Here is a 13,258-nt window from a genome sequence, read left to right as displayed (position 1 = left end):
GATTAGTCAATCCGTGAGTATTTCAGTCCACATAGAAAACAGAGACTTAACCTTGAAGTAGTTATTGGATAAACGATTAACAAGAGAAGAGGAAGAGAAAGATTAATAGACTAAAAAAGATTAGAGAGAGAGAAAGATTAGAGAAAGAGATGACAAGAAGAGAAGAGGCAATATTGGATAAACGTGTTGAGTTGAGGAAGACAGTGGAGAAATCAAAACATCCACCTGACCACCTCCTTGTTTTGATTCCAACATATAATCATCTTCATCGTCCGATCAAGTAAGCTCCTAACAAATTCTTGTTTGGAATTTCAATTTTATTTTATTTTCAACATCCTCTGTTTATCTGTAAGTCCTCTCTCTCTGTACTTGTCTGTTTTGTTTGCTCAATTTTTTCTCTCTAGATTCTTTAATTTCGTGGCCCCTGTTTTATTTGGTCAGATTGATGGTTTAATGTGGTTTGATTGTTGGGTGGCTTTAATGTGGTCTCTCTCTAGATTCTTCATTGTTTGGATCATGTTCTATCTTTTCACTTCAAGTAGATATTAAGTAGTTAATTTCTTAGTCCACTTTACATCTCTACCTAGCGTTCTGTTTTAGAAGAAAAATAAATACGTATTATTTTGGAAGAAGAAGAAGATAGAAGAAGCAAGCGAAGGAAAACGTTACCCACATGAAAAAACCGATGCTTATAAAGAACTCGGGTCAATGGCCATTGATTCGAATCAATAAAATTTCCGGATGCTAACAGCCTCTTTTGACCCGGTGCCTTTAGAAGCACCCAAAAAGTAATCAGTTATTTTGGAAATATACTAAGATATGATTTTTATTGATTGAAATTTAAATAACGACGAATTGGACAATTTGAGATGGATAAAATCTATGTACACATAACAGTGCGCCTATGACAACATCTGAACCCACAACCAAATTTGTAAAAACCATCGGTTCTTATTTTGTTCCCAACCTTCATCTCCCATATCTTGCCGTTTTATGAAGTAACCACAATCTTTCCTCTGTTAGAAAAGAAAGGAAATCCCTTGGAATGAAATTTAAGCTTCATGTCATAAGGATCTTGCTCTCTGCTAAAGAGGTACACTGCTCGTCTTCTTTTACTTCGTTCTTCAATTACCGTGAATGAATGAAGGATTACCTGCATGTAAAAAAAAAGGACATATGAATGACACAATGAAGAAGTATGATATAAATAAATAAAAATATATTCAGGCCTAGTGTTTCACCTCATCATGAGCAAACGAAGAACACCACCCAAAGAGAAGCGAGCTACATCTGAGCTAAGCATGGAGACGGAAGTCTTCTTTCGTTTCTCGACGGTGAACTAGACCTACGAGCTTATCACAAGTTTCACAACTAAACCCACTGAGGTAATAGTCTACCATGTCGACCATATGAAGTGAATTAGTTAGTTTCTATTCATCCAAGGGTTCGCTTGAAGTGAATTTTCGTGCAGGAACATAGCCGGCTTCGATCATTTGCAACCTTAACTCTCCTAACATTATATATATCTCAGGGATTTTCGGATGTGATCTATCTTCTACTAAAAACACATGAACATCGTTCTGAATTTCTATCCAACTTCGTCCAGGAACTTTTTTGACACCTCTAGTTCTCATCAATTTTCTCATTCTAGCAACATCTTCCCACTTACCCGTTGAAGCGTATATATTACAAAGTAATACATGAGCTGCAGAACTGGATGGATCCAATTCCAATATACCCTCTGCAGCTCTCTTACCAATCTCTACATTTCCTTGAGTTCTACAAGCTGCAAGTAGAGTTTTCCATACAATAATATCAGGATCAAACGACATTTGAGTGATAAAATTTTCTGCCTCTTTTAGTCGTCCAGCACGGGCAAGCAAATCAACCACACATGAACAATGTTCTCTTGTTGGAGCGATTCCGTGATCAGTTTCCATGGTTCTAAAGTGCTGGTAACCTTCCTCTACCAATCCAACACGACTGCATGCCGAAAGAACACCGACATAAGTTACATGGTTGGGTTTAACACCTAAATCTCTCATAGTTTTGAAGAGTTTGAGAGCTTCATCACCATACCCAAATTGAGCATAACCAACAATCAAACTACTCCAAGAAACAACATCAGGATTATTCATTGAATCAAACAATTTTTTAGCATTTTCAAGGGCACCCGATTTCGTGTACATATCGACTAATCCATTCATAACTAAAATCTCGATGTCTAGGCCAGTTTTGAGAGCATAACCATGAATTTGATCACCCATTTGTACAGAGGCTAAATTTGAACAAGCACCCAACACATTACTCAAAGTGATTTCATCCGGTTTACATTGAGACCTATTCATTAGCTTGAATAATTGAAAGACATCGTTTACCTGGTTGTGTTGCAGAGCTGCTGTAAGAATTGCATTCCAAGAAACTAAATCCACCCCACCTTTCATATCTTCGAAGATACTGAAAACTCGAGAGAGATCTGCACATTTCGCATACATTGTAAGGAGTGTGTTACAAATTGGAATATCCGAGTTAAAACCTGTTTTGATAATGTAACAGTGAACCTGTTGGCCTTGACAAAATGTAGAAGAACATGTGAAAGCACAGAGCAAACATAGAATGGTAATCCTATCAGGGACAAATCCTGAATGCCTCATCTGAGAAAATAAAGATAAAGCTTCAGTAGAGTCCCCACTATAAGCGAACCCAGCTATAATTGCATTCCACGAAACTATATCAGGCATTTCTATCTGAAAAAAAGCTGTTTTAGCGGAATCTAAGTTACCACATTTTGCGTAAAAGTCACCAAGAGAACAACCAGCAAAAGCATCTCTCCCGAAACCAAATTTTATACTCATTGAATGTATCTGTTTACCGTATTCTAATCGTAAAAGACCACTACAAGCACTAAAAACACTCCCAAATATAAACTCATTTGGGATGCAATTATAGACACCCATAGATAACATTTCCTTGAAAAGTTGCAAAGCTTCAAACTCATAACCATGCTGAGAGAACCCGCCGATGATCGAACCCCATGTTATTATATCTTTCTCAGAAATCCTATCAAACAAAGCCAATGCATCATCAATCAGATTGAACTTTGTGTACATTGCAACAAGTGCATTTTGGGTATTGAGATTCAAACCTGAATCAGATTTTAAAACTTCAGCATGAAACTGCCTCCCTAATTGAGAATCATTTAGACCCAAACAAACTCTTAACATACTTCCAAAAGCAAATTGATCTGGCAATATACCCAAACGACGCATCTGAAAATATAGATGAATTGCTTCCTTTTCTCGGCGATTCTGCGAATACCCAGAAATCATAGAAGTCCAAGAGACTAAATTCCTTTCAGTCATTTTATCAAATACGTTTCTTGCATCTTCCAATGACCCACATTTGCCATACATGTTAAGAATATGATTGTGTAAAATAACATCTGGTTTAGACTTTGATCTTATCAGATGATCATGAACTCTAAGACCATGTTTAAGAGATCTAAGAGAAGAACAAGCTGAAATCAAATGGGCATAAGTACTAGGTTTTAAATGGAAATGTGATTTATTTTGTAGGAAATCAAAAGCTTGGAGAGCTTCTTTGAAGAGTTTTTGTTTGCAGAGTGAACTAATATAGTCGTTGGTTGATTGTTCAGTTCTAAATTCAGTTGGACAGTTGAGGTAGCGGGTATTTGTCAGAATTAGTCGTTGAGGTTTGAAATTTCTAATCATTCTTATAACCTGTTGGGGAAGATGAGAAGAGAGAGAGAGTTGGGTTTGGCTGGAATAATGTGCATGTACCATGAATTTTAAGAAGGGTTATTTCCCAAATGGCCCCAACTTTGTGACCAGCTTCCTGCTTGACAGTAGGGGGTCAGGCAAGAAGCGGGTCACAGAGTTGGGGGCCATTTGAAAAATAACCCTTTTAAGAAATGTTATTTGCCCCGAAATAGGGGGCCACCACAGGTATGTCTGGCTCCCATTAGTCGGGCTACGTGGAGAACAAAATGGGCCGATCAGTGGGAGTTTGCCACATCAGCTTTCCTCCATTGGTCAGTCTCCAAATTCGGACCAAATAGCATTTCTCGTGAATTTCGAAGTTTTAAAGTGGTTAACTTAGTTTTTTGACTAATTGTATTCATTTATTTTCTTAAGGACGTTTCGGGAAACAAAAATATTTTAAATGGCACCAAAATTCTGGATGGAAAATCTAATTTTCTTTTCCTCGAGTTCCCAGAACCGCTTTTTCTCTTCAAGCTGACGAGAGTCATCGACAGACTGCCATCACCGGAGGCTCTTCAAGTAAAGAATTTTGATCTTCTTATTCTTCCTCTGATGTAGCAGAAGACTCAGAAATTTTTCAGACCTTTTTAAAAAACGTTGCAAAATTGAAAACTCATAAAGAATGAAGAAACTCCTTTAGTTTTATTTGATAAAACTAAATGAATTAAGCAACTACTAAATTCCCTTTATATAGTACTCCCTCCGTCTCACAATGATAGTCCATTATTCCTTTTTGGGTTGTCTCACAATGAAAGTCCCATACCATATATAACCTATAATATCCAATATTTTGGCAAATATACCCCTCTTTAATTCTATCAACATCAAGTGCATTTATTAGGAAAGATAGTGCATGCACTAGTTTTGTCCAATAAAATTCACTAGATTGTATTACAATAAATGCTAGCACTCTTATTTAATGAGGACAATATGGGAACACACAAAACGAAAATAAATCGGGTGAGTTTCGATAATGGACTTTCATTGTGAGACGGAGGGAGTATTAGGATTTCCTGTACCTAATTAAACTCGAATTAACGACTTTTACATAAATAAAAATACCATAATCTAGAGAGGAAATTATTTGTTTTGGTGAAAAATGATCACTCAATTTTTTTATGAATTTTTGGGCTTATAGTCCAAAAAACGGGTCCTAATAGTAGATATAATCCTCTCTAATTCTATAAAGGGTTTTAAAACCAATAAAATAATATAAATGGATATCTAGTCCATTTGGTCTCATCTAGAGAGAAAACACAAATCTCTAGAATAAATATTATTTCATAATCCCTAATCTAACCTTTCCATATTTTATAACTGATTTATCTTCGAAATCTATGCATATCTTTTTCCATATTTATCTCTCATATTTCTCTCCAATCATGTTTCTATTCAAAGTAAGGATATCTTCATTATTATCTTCCATATTTCTCTCCAATCATGTTTCTATTCAAAGTAAGGATATCTTCATTCTTTTCAGTAACGGAAACTCTTTATTTGATCTCTCTAAAACCGATTTAGTTGACAAACCTCCATTAAACTCAGAAAATCTTCTTCTTCTACATTATATTGCTGTCCAAATTCATCATTTATCAGGTTTAATACTTTCGAAATCTTTATAAACACCATTGTTAATATCTAATATTTCTTCCTATAACTAAAACCCTAATTATTTCGCTCTATTATAAAACGTATCAGAGTTATGATACATATCTATAAGATCTGTTTACTAATTCATTAACTTCGAATGTATGATATTTATTTTCTCTCTCTAAAATTTTCATAACTGTTTAAGATCTTTATGTTTATTCCTTATTCAATGATTCCTTCAAAGTTAGTATGTTATGTTTGCATCCAGTGATAATATCATATTTCTTTAGATCTATGTTTAATCTTCTGTTGTTTCTTATATTTCGTGAGATCAGATTATCAATCATCTATCAAATGTTTGATGTTTATTTTCTTTCTCTCTCTTAAAATTTCATTTATGTTTTTGATCTTGATGTTTAATCCTTCAACTCGAGTTTGACATTATTGCAATCAATCATCATAGCCAAGGTTACCAGATTCGCGGTACGTTCCGGTACGCGGTACGAAAACGGGTACGCGGTACGCATTTTAAAGTGTATCCGGTACGTGGGGGTATACTTATTCGGTACGCTAATTCGGTACATAATTCGTTTAATACAAAATTTCAATTCGTTACTTAATAAGATATTCCAGAATAATTGGTCTTTGGAAACTATCCTTAATTTAAAATCGGAGAAAGAAAAGCAGTTGGAGATATTATAGCAATTGTGCTTTACTGTTTAGTTTATAAAAAGAAGTTAAAACCCTAGATCTAAATCCAACGGCCACAATGTATTAGGAAACCCTAAAAATAACTGTATAAAAAGAAGTATTCTCTCCCCACCCCATCAACTGGCCGACTCTTACTCTCTTTCTCTCTCTCTGCCGAAAACTACTATTACACAAGAAATGAAAAACCTAATACAGAGGAATAGAAGGAAGAAGAAAGGATAAGTTATTGGCTTTTTGCCATCACCTAAACTTCATCTTCTTCCTCATATTACTCTGCATTTTTTTTCTTTAACCATTCACCAAGAATTTTATATCTCAAAAGAACTTGGAGCCTTCAACTCATAAGATCGAGGTATGTATTTGCTTCACAGAGTTCACCCTTCTTCTCTTAAAAACGATTCGCTAGATCGAGCGATCTGGTTCGCGAACGTATCCTGAAAGGGTTCGCGCGAACCAGATCCCGATTCGTGGGGTGTTCAAACGAATCTGGTAACCTTGATCATAGCAGATATCTTTAGATTTGTAGTTTAAGCATAATGATATTCTCATTTTTTTTTTTCTTCAGATCAGGTTTTCAATCCGTACGGATTTATGAAACATTTGTTCTTTCGTACGGTTACTCATAACAGAATTTACAGTACATGTACTTTATCGTAAATTACCACAATTTATAGTAAATTATGGGTAATTTATAGAACATTACCCGTGCTTTAACACCAAAACAGTACTCATTTCATTAGTAGAAATACTTCGCTTTACTATCAAATCTCGTGTACTTTGCAATAGAGTATATATAATTTACGTATTTCTTCATGTTCTTACCATTATGTATATAATTTACGTATAAGTGCACATAAATTGTGTATTATTTATTTACCATTACGTGTACTTTTCACCCAAAACAGTAGCCTTGATAAGTTTACCAAACTACTCAAAACCTTCAAATGTTGTCAAAATTTGACAAACATTATATATAATTACGAAACTGTACATGTAGTTTATTATACAATATATGATTTTCTTTAATGTATGTGTATTTATGTGTGTAGATTTGATATACCAGATAAAATTTCTAAGAGAATCGTCAAATCAAAGTGAGTCAACGAAACTAATGGAGAGTACATGGATGAGCACCATTTTTGAACCAAAGAAGATTTTGTACTTTTTTTTTGTAACAGAATGTAAAGGATGTGTAATGTAAAAGAAATTATGTGTAATTTATTGAACAAGACTCACATACATTTGATAAATTATGTTGTATACTTGACAAATGATGGTTTCTTCGTCATAAATAATACATAATTTACGTATTTGTTTCATAATTTGTATTCTATGTGTATTTATGTATGAATAAAACGAAAACACATCTTGCTTTAATGTTCCTAGAAAGATATACTATTTCCAAAACTGAAAGTTAAGTGAGAGAAAGTAATATATATGTTTTGTATATTAACCCCCAAATCACGCTAAATTGATCCTTGAAAATATACTATTTCCAAATCTGAAAGTTAAGTGAGAGAAAATTGATTTGAATCGAAAAAAAATTATAAATATCAAAAGAGAGAGAAAATTGATTTGGTTTCCAAATCTGTAAAGAGAGAGAAAATTGATTTGGTTAAGATTTTTGTTTTGAATTGATTTGGAAATAGATTTGCTTTCCAAAACGGTTAGAAGATAGAAAAAAATCAATTTCGGATTTATACGTTAGTTGCTTTAAATCCCCTAAATCACATCCACATTAGAAACATTCCAAATTGACCCTGGAAAATTAAAAATCCCGTGATTTTTGTAGGAGGGACATGGACGGTAGTTCTCTCATAAAGAATGGGTTATTATGTCCATAATGTAAAAGGACTAAATATCCATGTTTTGAGAAGATTGGATCATAAACCTTTTTTGAATATTATTTTGGTCTATATACCCACGGACTCTTTTTTTATACCTATGTATTTTCGTAATTTAAGACAACTCGCAAGAGGTTTGCAACAACTTTGCAAGAGGTTTGCAGCAGCTTTGCAGGAGATTTGCAGCAGCTTGCATGAAGTTTGCAACAACTAACATTGCAGCAGCTTTGCAACAACTTGTAAGAGAGTAGCAAAAAATATTGAGTTTTTAACCAAATAAATACAAATATTTGAACTTTTAACCAAACAAAGTACAAATTTTGGTCTTATAACAAAACAAATTTAACTAGTCTTTTTGACTTGAAATAATTTAAAATCGGGTCTTAGGCCAAATTTTCTAAATCTAGAACCTAGAAAGTTTCTTAAAAATATAAAGCCACAGAATATAATAATTTTTTACTAACCTAAAATATTAAATTACTAGATTTTAAGACATTTCAGATTCTAGAAATATCTTCTGAAAATCTCTGCATCATCCTCTAGCCCCACCACCACCTTTGGCCACCATTCTCTCCCTCAGATTCTAGAAATATTCTAGAAGTATCCTTATTTTTTCTAGTTTGGAGGTTTATTCCTAAATCGGAAAACGAGTTATAACGTGGGAGAGTAGGGGACACTCTCCTTCACATTAACAAAGAGCGAAGAAGAGAAAATGCTGGTGGTCGTCGGAAGAGGTGGGGGTGGGGGGGGGGGGGGGGGGGAAGAGAGGAAGAAGATGTGAATTTTTTTGAAGGATTGTCGTCAATGACATTTTTCCATTACCTTTGGCCTGCGTAAAAGAAGAAATGTTGGTGAAAGTTTAGGCAAAAAAAAGTTCTACTGAAGTTCTTGTACCTAATTTTGTCTTTTTTTTTTTCCGGGTGCGTTCTTTTAAGTACATTTATTCCTTTTGTATCTTCTTCTCTATCTTTCCCCAATTGAACATGGTATATTTAGCAAAACAACCTCAAAAATATACTAATGGTTCCTTCTTTGTCTATTGATATAGTAAAATAGCATAGGTAAAAAATAGGGATATTTAGTGTTTGGGTCAAGGATAAGTATCGGCTTTAGTGTTTGGGTCACATGTTTGTCCGTTATAAGGTCTAGGTCACGGACTAACCATTGACCCGTTGACTAATGACGGTAGTTACCGTCATTAGTCAACGAGTCAATGGTTAGTCCGTGACCCAGACCCTAAAGCCGAAACTTATTCTTGACCCTAACACTAAACCCGAGTTGTTGTGAGCCGTTCCAAGTCTCCTTTGATGCTGCCATGAAAACCGAGTTAGTCCCTTGAAATCCCAAACTCGAGGGTGCTTCCATGAACGTCCAAGCTGTTGCCACCTTCCATGAACCGAGCTCAACTCCTTCTCGTGTCGGCCTAAGCATTGGTCGTGCGACCAAGCTTTTGCCGGTTAATTCTCTCTCTTTCCCTCTGTTCAAACTCTCTTAAACCCTAATTCTCAAGAACCCTAGAAAACCCCCAACTTCAGAAAACCCTAAATTTTCCCCCCTTTTCATAATAAAAGGTGGAGATCTGTTCATTACTCATCCAACAACTTTCGATACAATCGCCATGGATTCAAATCTAAAAACACAAAGTAAAATCCGATCTAAAATCTTTTATTAAATCAAAACAATATTACCGTCGGTTAGTTTGTGTTTTTGGAAACGAAGTTATCTTCTTCACGGTCCTCCTGGAACTGGAAAATCACCATTCATTTCCGCCATGGCTAAATTCCTCAACTACGATATCTACAATATAGGTTTATCAAATGTTACTGATGATTTTGACCTAAAAATGCTTCTTCGTCAAACAACAAATCGATCAGTTATTTTTATTGAAGATTTATATTTATATGCGAAATCAACATCTATAAGTTTATCAGGGAGTTTGAATTTCATGGATGGAATTTTCTCTACTTGGCTGAAGAAAGAATCATGGTGATTATTATGAACAGCAAAGACCAAATTGATCCATCAATTTTAAGACCTGGAGGATCTGATGTTCAAATTTATTTCCCTCTTTGTGATTTTAATGCATTCAAAACTTTAGCTAATAGTTATTTAGGGCTTAAAGATCATAAATTGTTTCGACAAGTTGAAGAAATTCTTCAAACAGGAGCAACAGCTCGGGTTTAGTGTTTGGGTCAAGAATAAGTACCGGCTTTAGGGTCTGGGTCACAGACTAACCATTGACTAATGACGGTAGTTAACTATCGTCATTAGTCAACGGGTCAATAGTTAGTCTGTGACCCAGACCCTATAACGGACAAACATGTGACCCAAACACTAAAGTCGGTACTTATCCTTGACCCAAACGCTAAATACACAATTAAATGATTAAGACAAAAACTAAGTTAAAGAGATATTAGTAGTAAAAGGGGCTACTTCTCCCATCATCAAATAACTCCATCTTGCAGTAAAGAATTAGCCCCCTTTAAAAGCAAAAAAGTGTTTAACTAGTGAGATTCAATTAGATACAATGGTCACGTACCACTGCACAATGACCTTAAATAATTGTATATTTTTCATAAGCAACAAAATTAATGGGACTAACTTAAAGAGATTTGTGTGAAAAAGTGATTATAACTAGCTTTGTCTTTTTGCATTTAGATGGGTTTGTGCAAGTAAACAGAAAACTCTTCGGTGGAACATTTTTTTTTTTTGTTTTGTTGAGAATCTTGGGTGGAAGTGGAATTTTTTTTTTTGTTGAAGAGTGGGGGGGGGGGGGGGGGGAGAGAGAAAACTAGGAAGCAAAAGAGTTGTGAAGATCAGCAAGTGAGTGCCAAGAGCGCTTTCTAGCATTCTGACTTCCCCATTTCGCTAGTTTGTCTGCCATAAGGTCGTTCTATCGTGGAGTGAAAGAGAAGAGGATGCGATCGAAGTTCTGCCGAAGATGGGTAATGTTGTCTATGTGTTTGCGTGAATGCAAGTTGATTGCGGTATTGCTATTGTGGACATGCCTAATCAAGTTTTGATTGTCGCTTTCAATGTGTATGTGCCCAATGCAATAGCATGGATGATTGCGCGACATTCACATTCTTCTGCATTTTGACCTCTAGTTGTATCTGCTAAGGCTGCGATAAAAGCGGCGTGGGAATCGTGAATGATACAACCTATGCCTACTGGTTTGGATAAGGCAGTGAAGGAAGCATCGACATTAATTTTGAGGAAGGGGGCCTGAGGAGGAGTCCAAGGCTGAGATGTAACCATCGTTGAAGTGGTTTTGTTGGTGATCACCCCTGTAGAAGTTCCTTTGATTCTCATGATAAGCTGCATTAGAGATTGATCCTGTGACATGAAACATTTTTCACAACGCGATATCCATAAAAACCATAATATTTTCGCATAAAGGCTCACCTTCTCCGCTTATAGATCCTTCTAGTGAAGAATCCAATCGCAGAGACTAGTGATGTGCTCAGAAATAATATTGAAGTGAAACCATATAGCGTGAGATCGTTCACAGTGAAGTAAACCATGGGTGATCGTTTCAGTATTGTTGCAGTACTCACAATTGTAGATATTACCAATGAACTTTCCTATTTTGTCTGTTACGGTAGACTGTTCGTACAACATTTCCACATAAAAAGTTTGATTCTAGGAGTCGTAATAATGTTCCAAATGTGTTTCCATTCCCTCGTTTCATATGAATAATTGTTGGTGTCGAGGTGATTATACATCGAGCAAATAGTGAAGTTACCTGATTTGGTTAGGGTCCATTGCATAGTGTTTTCCTTATGATCCTGTAAATTAATGCTAAGAATCGCATTACATATGTTCATGTCAAAGCATTGATCAATGGTATTGGTATTCCATTAGTTATTACTAATAAGTTGCGCCACTATAATTAATTGGCTGTTAGTGGTGTTTCTCAGGGATGTTGGGTGGTCTGGTATCGAGTAGTCAGACCAAATGTTTTTTTTGGTATCCCAAAAAATGAGGCGAGACACATAATGTTTAACTAAAGATTTCCAGAACCAGGAATGGTTAGATTTTGCCAGGGGAGGGTTTTTATCCTTGGGATAGTATTTTGCTTTCAGGATTTTGGCCCAAGGGGTCTCATGGTTTTTATCCTCGGGATGCGCCAAACCAGCTTGCTAAGAAAAGCATGGTTGTTGAAAGTCGGGAGCCTGAATCCTAAGCCTCCCAGCTTACGAGGAAGGTATGTGGCAGACCAGTTGATGGTGTGAATAGAACGAGTTTTTCCCCCACCAGAATGACCGTTGGATGGTCTCAATGCGGTTGCTCAAGCCTTTGGGGATGGAGAAGCACTGCATCTGGTATCGGGGAACGACCGCAGCAATTGTAGAGATTACAATGAAGCGACCAGCTTGGGACAGGAGATTGGTGTGCCACTTGGGCAGCTTATTTTGGATTTGGTCAAGGAGGGAGGAGAACGCGTGTTTTTTATTTGTGCCAATGAAGAGGTGAGTGCCGAGTTATTTGTCTAGAGAAGAGGATTGATGGACTTTAGGTTGCGAACGATCATTCTTTTAAATTTCGGGTGTGTATTTTTGGAGAAGAAGATAGTTGATTTGGAGTAATTTATCATTTGTCCCGAAGCCGCACTAAAAGTGGTGAGGATCTTTTTAAGATTACTGATGTTCTCGAGAGAGTTCTGACCGAAAATAATGCAATCATCAGCGAATAGAAGGTGTTTGATTGTACGATTGGCTTTGGGAATAGAGAAGCCGATGAAATTATCCGGGGTGGAAGTGGAACTTGGAAGTAGTTTTTGTTTTGTTGAGAACCTTAGGTGGAAGTGGAACTTGGAAGTAGTGGTGAGTAATATAAGGGTTAATTTTTATTTTCGCCGGCCCCTAAAGATAACTAATTCACCAAAATGATCTCCTAAAGTTGATCAGTTTCAAAATGCCTCCCTATCTACTTTTTCTCAAATTCTTTTAGGGTTCGTTTGATACATGTGCAAATATGTGGGTAAGAAAGTTGTTTTCTTTCCCGCTGAAAAAAATGGATTTCTTACAAAACACACACAAAGTTAAGCGTTTGATATGACTTCAAGATCAAAATATACATATAACAACTCTTTAATCTGAAATTCTTTGTCACAAGGAAAATAGACAAATTACACATCTACATCACTATAATTTTAGCTCATTACTCTTGCAATAATTTATCCAAATGAAGCTACCATTCATCCTGAAAATTTGTCTAAAATTTCATTTAGTAAATTTAACAAACACCTAATAAGCACACATTGTTCTGAAAAATTTGTCCAAATATTGATTGAGTAAATCTAACAATCACGTATGAGCATCCAAAAAC

The 13,258-nt window shown here is 35.7% G+C and overlaps 1 protein-coding gene and 1 pseudogene across 1 annotated transcript; one reads left to right on the top strand and one right to left on the bottom strand.

Annotated features, from left to right (window-relative positions):
* Positions 1-799: 799 nt before the first annotated feature.
* LOC147544309 (Tetratricopeptide repeat (TPR)-like superfamily protein) lies at positions 800-3,797 on the bottom strand. The gene is made up of 2 exons (XM_086638314.1): positions 1,242-3,797; positions 800-1,153 (listed from the first exon to the last, which is right to left on the bottom strand). Exon 1 carries the CDS (start codon positions 3,729-3,731, stop codon positions 1,431-1,433), a length of 2,301 nt encoding a protein of 766 aa, XP_086494440.1. The 5' UTR covers positions 3,732-3,797; the 3' UTR covers positions 800-1,153; positions 1,242-1,430.
* Positions 3,798-8,910: 5,113 nt separating this feature from the next.
* On the top strand, positions 8,911-10,111 carry LOC147544308 (AAA-ATPase At2g46620 pseudogene; annotated as a pseudogene).
* Positions 10,112-13,258: the final 3,147 nt, after the last annotated feature.

The sequence above is a fragment of the Eschscholzia californica genome, unplaced genomic scaffold (genome assembly GCF_041429995.1).
Source record: "Eschscholzia californica isolate CP2 unplaced genomic scaffold, dmEscCali1.0.p SCAF_4, whole genome shotgun sequence".
In the NCBI taxonomy this organism is placed as follows: Eukaryota; Viridiplantae; Streptophyta; class Magnoliopsida; order Ranunculales; family Papaveraceae; genus Eschscholzia; species Eschscholzia californica.
This window is presented reverse-complemented; position numbering and strand designations above follow the sequence as displayed.

Bases quoted from the DNA above. Each gene is read 5' to 3' on its own strand.
- LOC147544309 (XM_086638314.1), bottom strand. From the start codon at position 3,731: ATGATTAGAAATTTCAAACCTCAACGACTAATTCTGACAAATACCCGC.